Source organism: Macrobrachium rosenbergii, chromosome 20 (assembly GCF_040412425.1).
Source record: "Macrobrachium rosenbergii isolate ZJJX-2024 chromosome 20, ASM4041242v1, whole genome shotgun sequence".
NCBI lineage: Eukaryota > Metazoa > Arthropoda > Malacostraca > Decapoda > Palaemonidae > Macrobrachium > Macrobrachium rosenbergii.
In genome coordinates this window covers 5,107,038-5,113,660 of record NC_089760.1, presented here as the reverse complement: position 1 = coordinate 5,113,660, position 6,623 = coordinate 5,107,038, and the positions used below count along the sequence as shown (strand labels likewise).

The 6,623-nt window shown below is 37.3% G+C and overlaps 1 protein-coding gene across 8 annotated transcripts in view; it reads right to left on the bottom strand.

Annotated features, from left to right (window-relative positions):
- Positions 1–376: 376 nt before the first annotated feature.
- Positions 377–6,623, bottom strand: part of stau (double-stranded RNA-binding protein Staufen) — a 53,227-nt gene continuing 46,980 nt past the window's right edge. For all 8 annotated transcript variants that reach the window (XM_067121836.1, XM_067121838.1, XM_067121835.1 and 5 more), the window contains exons 17-18: positions 6,501–6,599; positions 377–1,236 (exon numbers count right to left, since the gene is read on the bottom strand). In XM_067121836.1, the coding sequence (XP_066977937.1) occupies positions 1,165–1,236; positions 6,501–6,599 (171 nt within the window). In that variant the 3' untranslated portion in view covers positions 377–1,164. The remainder of the gene's footprint in view (positions 1,237–6,500; positions 6,600–6,623) is intronic.

Sequence of the window (6,623 nt, the reverse complement as noted above, 5' to 3'; positions counted from 1 at the left end):
TTCCCTTTGGTCTGTCCATTAGCAGTGTCTGGATATGTACATTGTAGAGAAAAATTAGAAAAACCATCACACAATTAATAATGAGCACTGTAATAATTACGCATTGTTGAACATCAGCATGTGTAAGTGTGTGACACAAAGACAAAAAACTAATAATATAAGTCATCCAGCACAGCACCTGTGGTCAGAGGGCAGTTCTTGTCCACTACCAAACCAAGATGGCAGAAGTGGCCGAGGGAGGGTGGGAGAATTAGAATGCATCAAGGGATGTAGTATATTCTTCCCTCCCTCAAACACTTCTCACTCCAACAGCATGACCAGATAACCAGCATTGGCACACTACGCCTGCAGGAGAGGCACATTTATATTCTTGTAATTTATTCTTCTTTTGCTTAATAAGGAAAAAAATGAGCTTTAGTGAAAACACTTTAAAGCTCAGTTCATCATCTGTTTGCCATACTTGCACTCAATAAGATAATATATATGGTTATCACTCACTTTCTTCCATTATCAATTCTAATCTCTTCAAAGGTACAATATAAAAAAAATACATAAGGTCAAAATATATCAAGGAGGAAGACAGTGAGGTATATGGCGAGTTAGCAGTAGTGAGATAATAAAAAAGCTAAATCATTATTGTATGCATATTCACTACCAAAAATTATTACCTCAGCCATGCAAAAATTTTAATCTTAAGACTCACATTATACCATACTCAAAAACTGTCTGAAAGCTTAAAGTAAAAACATTGGCAGAAATATGAATTCATCAAAAAAAAATAGGAAGATTACATCAACTATGAAATCTCTAAAGTTGAGTTCCTAATCACATATAGTATGAAACTCAACCTTAAAGCCAGATTGTTGCTTTGGTGCAAAACTTCTGCAGTCTTACAAAATATATACCAATATGAAGATGGTCATAAAAATTCTTGAACTTATTCTAATTCTCTTTCTCATTCTAATTCTCTTTCTCTCTTTAATTTGCCTTACAATTCTCTCACTCAGTTTCAAAAATTGTTATTACAATCTTCATATACAAGCTTGCATTATCAATTAGGCCCATTTGCAGAAAGTACAAATATTGGAAAATGACCCTTATTGAATTATGACTTTGAAGGTTTGCACTGCCGTTATCCTCCTGCTGAGTGATATCTGCTGGGCTTTAGTCTTGCTTGGCTGCTGTTACAGTATCCAATCCCATCTTGGCTAAAGCTCTCAGTGCAGTCAAACAAGCCTAATAAAAAGTCACAGGTCATTAATTAAGAACATAAAACCTTTTCCAAAAATAAAATGGCATTTCATCATCTATCATCTCTTACCAAGCATTTGCAAGATAAATTACATCGTGATAAAATTTACTACACCATGCCCAGAACGTTAAAAAACACCACTGGGTTTCCAACTCTTTGTATGATTGTTTTTTCTGTTAATCTAGTATATATATTGTAAATTTCTACCACTATCCATCAGTCCTCTTGAAGTGTCTTAGAAATACTAATGACAAAGCAGAACAAAACCAGTCAGGATTTATGCCCAGTGTGTATTTACCACGTTACATATGCATATATGACGCACCTAACGTCTTCCTTTCTTTTTTCTCCCACACACAGCTATACTCTGTGACATTTCAATTTCAAGTTTACTGGAGATATTTTACATCTACTATATTGTTATTTAAGTGGGATGCTATAAAAAACTTGGGACAACATTACACAGGGCAAACACATTAGTCTCTCTCTCTCTCTCTCTCTCCTGTATATTACTAATGCCTTAATTTCAAATGTACGTAAGAAATTTTACAACACACACAAATACCATAAAATATAAATGGAATGGAATACAGAATTTAGACCAAAGGCCAAGCACTGGGACCTAAGAGGTCATCCTGACCTGAAAAGGAAATTGAGAGCATAAAGGTTTTAAAGGTGTAACAGGAGGAAAATCTCGCAGTTGCATTTTGAAATGAAAAATTTTAAAATTAATTTGTATTTTTCATAGCTAACAAACCTGGAGGTTCAGCACACTTGGTCACACTCCCTGGATAAGAACATTCAAAGGAAGGCGACCCAAGCCTCTGACTTGTTAGACAGATGGGTATCAAACAGTTAGACTACTGGGCTATAATACAATGCAGAGATTCACTGCATAAGAAGAAGTTAAAAATCTGTATCTGTTCAGACAACATACTAAGTAGCCACCTAGACATGTTTGTTATCGTTCCTCTCTCTCCTTGCTAGAGAGAGGAAGGGCTTGCTAATGAAAGGTATATTCGTGTAGAATATTGAAGGGCTTGCTAATGAAAGGTATATTCGTGTAGAATATTAAATACCCTAACAGCAAGGCTACTTTACTCATCTGTATCTAACCAGTTCCAGCATATGATGGATCAATCTTCTTACTGCCTGTAGGTATAGAAGAAAGGGGAAAGGGAAAAGGAAAAAGACCAGCCATCTCAATCATTCCCACTTTCATACCATCATCTTATGCAAGATACAAACTGTCCCACTAGGGGCACTGGATGAGCTACACAACTTCTTGGAGTAACCACCACCGAACCTAAGGAAAAAGTGCCCAAGGACCTGTGGGCAATATCCCTCCGGTAGAAGGATGTGACGGTGGTTTGGCAAAGCCAAGAACTGGCATTCAAAATCCTATGAACAGATGAGTTCTTGAATGCCAAGGAGGAGCCTAGTCCTCTAATGTTGTGTGCTCTTGCAAGCACATTATTGGCAGTAGAAATTGATGAGGAGGTGTAGGCATGTCTAATCACCTCATGTAGCCAAAAGGAAGCAGTATTCTTGGACACTTCTTTCCTGTTCCGGCCTGTGCTAACAAAAAGTCTTCGGCACCCAGGTCTGAGATGTCGAGTCCTTTTCAGATAACTACGCGGTGCCCTGACGGGACACAGTAGTAACTCATCTGGATCGTTGTTAACAAAATCCCCAAGCATAGGGATGGAAAAGGAAACAACTCTGTCACCAAGGACCGAGGGGTTTGGAGTCTTAGCAACGAATTCCAGAACAAATTCGAGGGCTACTGACCCCCAACTCCTGGTATGTTCAACATCAAAAGCCAGACCATGGAGTTCGCCCACTCTCTTTGATGAAGCCAAGGCTAGAAGAAAAACCATCTTGAGAGTCAAGTTTCTGTCTGAGGACCGTCGCAATGGTTCATATGGGGCTCAAGTGAGACTACTTAGCACCAGAGTCAGATCCCATACAGGTGGTTTAAGTTCTCCAGTTCTCCAGAACAAAACTGTTCAAAACTTTTGAGCAGCACAGAGATTTCCTAGGAGGAAATCTGGTTCACATCTTTCAGATGTAGAACTAAACCCAAGGCAGCCCTGTCAACCCCTAAATGGCAGAAACAGAAAGGTGTTTTTCTCTTCGGAGGAAGATAAGGAAATCGGCTATCTGCTAATGTACCGAGTAGAGAGAAGCCTGTTGACAACACCAACCACAGTAGACAGCCCATTTTCCCTGGTACACAGCTGAGGAAGATCTGAGGTAGCAAGACATCTCTGTCACTGCTGGGATAGAAAAGCCTCTTGCTCTCAGGAGATACTGGATAGTCTCCAGCTGTGAAGGGATCTCTCTTGGAACTGCTGAAAGCAGATATAGCAGATCTGGGAATCATCCTGCTTGTGACCATAAGGGAGATACTAATGTCATCCTGAGATTCTGAAAATCATCACTCTGTTCAGGATGTGATGAATCAAGCAAAAGGTGGGGGGAATGTGTAAACTTCCAGATTGTCGCAGGGATGTTGAAGGGCGTCCTCTGCCACAGTGAAGAAATCTGGAACTACTGAACAATAGACCTCTAGCTTCCTGTTGAATCTTGCTGCGAAGGGGTCTGTCACTGGTCTCCACCACAGATAAAAAAGCCTGTCCACTATCTAGGACCTGACCCTGACGACTTAGCTTGTCGGCCACTACATTCCTCTTGCCTGGAACGTACCTGGCCGTGACGTCCACTGAGTTGTCGATCGCCCACTGAAGCAATTGAACTGTCATCACGTGAAGTTGATGTGACACTAACAATTGCTGCATAATAATTGTTTTAGAAATTTCAAGCTAGATGGTTAATATGTTGGTGGAGTTATATATAAAAACCCTTTATGCTTGGCCATATGTATGAAGGAAAGATGACTGGTTGGTATTGCTATCTTAGTTCATGAAAAGTGTAGTTAATATCAATAAATGAATGTTTTCCCCTCAAAAAACAACTTGTCACATGTTGTTATCTATATAATGGAACAGAATGCCCCATATTGTGAAGTACGGTTTTTTTGTTGCACAGGTTTTACTGTGGATTATGTTTGCTGCAAGAGACTACAGCAGTCTGTTTATGCATCAAGGAGGGATTTCTTTACTGTCACCAAACCAGTTGTTCATAGCCCATAAAACATGTACACTTGACCTTCACCTTACAAGATCCACCTTGAATTTCCTTGAGCTTCTTTTATAAAAAAAAAAAAAAAAATGGTCTTTATATCATGGCAAGTACAATTACAGGTTCACAATCCTTTATCCGAAACCCTTATGGCAAGCTGTTTTGGTTTTGGGAAGTTTTTGGATTTCGGATACGCAAACATGTTTCATTTCCAATGGTAACATTTTGTAAAACTCATAAACAAACTGCTGTAGTCTCTTGCAGCAAACATATAATCCATCGTACTTCACAATATGGGGCATTCTGTTTTCCACTACATAGATAACATGTGACAAGAATGCCCCACATTGTGAGGTACCATTTTTTGTAGCATAGGTTTTACCGTGGATTATATGTTTACTGCAAGAGACTACAGCAGTTTGTTTATGCATCAAGGAGGGATTTCTTTACTGTCACCAAACCAGTTGTTCATAGCCCATAAAACATGTACACTTGACCTTCGCCTTACAAGATCCACCTTGAATTTCCTCGAGCTTCTTTTATAAAAAAAAAGAAAAAAAATGGTCTTTATATCATGGCAAATATAATTACAGGTTCACAACCACTTATCTGAAACCCTTAGGGCAAGCTGTTTTGGGTTTGGGAAGTTTTTGGATTTTGGATACGCAAACACGTTTCATTTCCAATGGTAACATTTCGTACAACTCAAAAATGTACAGAACCAAAATGACCCGTAATTTGCTTATACACTCGAGTATCATGCGATCCTAAAATTTTGTCCCAAAACATGATTTCAATACACACAATGTCGTGTACAGTGAGAGAAGCATTTTCTGTAGATTACATGAGTATATGCTTGATGTGCAGGTTTCATTTTTGGTCAATTACTATATACAAGCCTATGTTTCCGTAGATGTCATCAGTAAGTCGTGTAAGTTAGCTTCTAATTGATAAAAAGTTTTGGAGGCAAAAGCCGCAAAAAGTTTTGGAGGCAAAAGCAAAGTCTGAAACTGGTAAAATCATACATGTACATCATTTAATCTACTGTGCTTATTAATAAAGTAGCTACATTTTTAAAATCCAGCTTTGATAATTTACAAAAGAAATGTATCTCTGAATTAAGTTACATTCAGCAACTAAAGATAGTGATATCAGTAAAATGCAAACTGATGATGACTTTAAGACTATAAACAAAACCAGAATGCAAATGGTGCATGATAACTTTGTTCTTATTTTTGTAATATGATATGAAAATAATACATGAAATATAAATGAATACAGCAAAAAAGTTTTATTAATAGCTGATGTTATTTACCCTAACTATTGAGTGTTCATTACAAGTTACATTAAAAGTTGTCAAGTTGTGAAAATTTTCAGATTCTCACACTGTGGCGAAGATGTTACGAAAGAATTCCACTAAATTAAAGCTGCAGGTTATAGCCACTGCTGAATAAAACAAATAGAGAAACGACAGGCTGCAAAACGTTTTGGAATAGTTGAAAAGCAATGTCCGAAACTGGCGAAATCACATTTATTGCTTTTAAAATCAAGTAATCTGCATGTTTTAAGCCCAACTTTGTTAGCTTACAAGAAGTAGTATCACTGAATTATGTTTTTCTAGCAACTAATGGCAATGAAGATGTCGGCAGTAATCAATCAGCCAAGATTTTGAGAATGTAAACAATATCAAATGCAAATGGCATATTATGACAATGTTTATATTCTGTAATACAATAACAATATGATAATAATACATGCAATACACTGTAATAGGATACAGCAAGCAAAACAACTTAATTTAAATCATCATTATTATAAATATAGTTGTACTGTTCGACATTTGCAAATAATTACTTTTCTCCAGAAAATATTTAGGTTTTTAGAATTACAGATAAGAGACTGTAAACCTGTACTCTGAATACAGTGTATTCTAACAGTCTTTAAAATTATAAATTCAAACATTCCCACTTGTACAAACCCAACATGGCATTTGTGCCACCCAAAATGATTTAAAACAACAAAACTGAAGGAAAATTTTACAGGAGTTTGAAACCTTAAGAAAAACTTCACTAATGCATTCAAAAACAAAAATCTCTGCATTTACCTGGTCATGGGAGTCATCAATAGTAGGGCCAGCTCCATGTGAAACATGGGGAGGGTTAGTAGATAAAGACACCAAACTAAGATATTCACTCTTGTTACCCTGAAAGAGTTAAGTTAAACACGG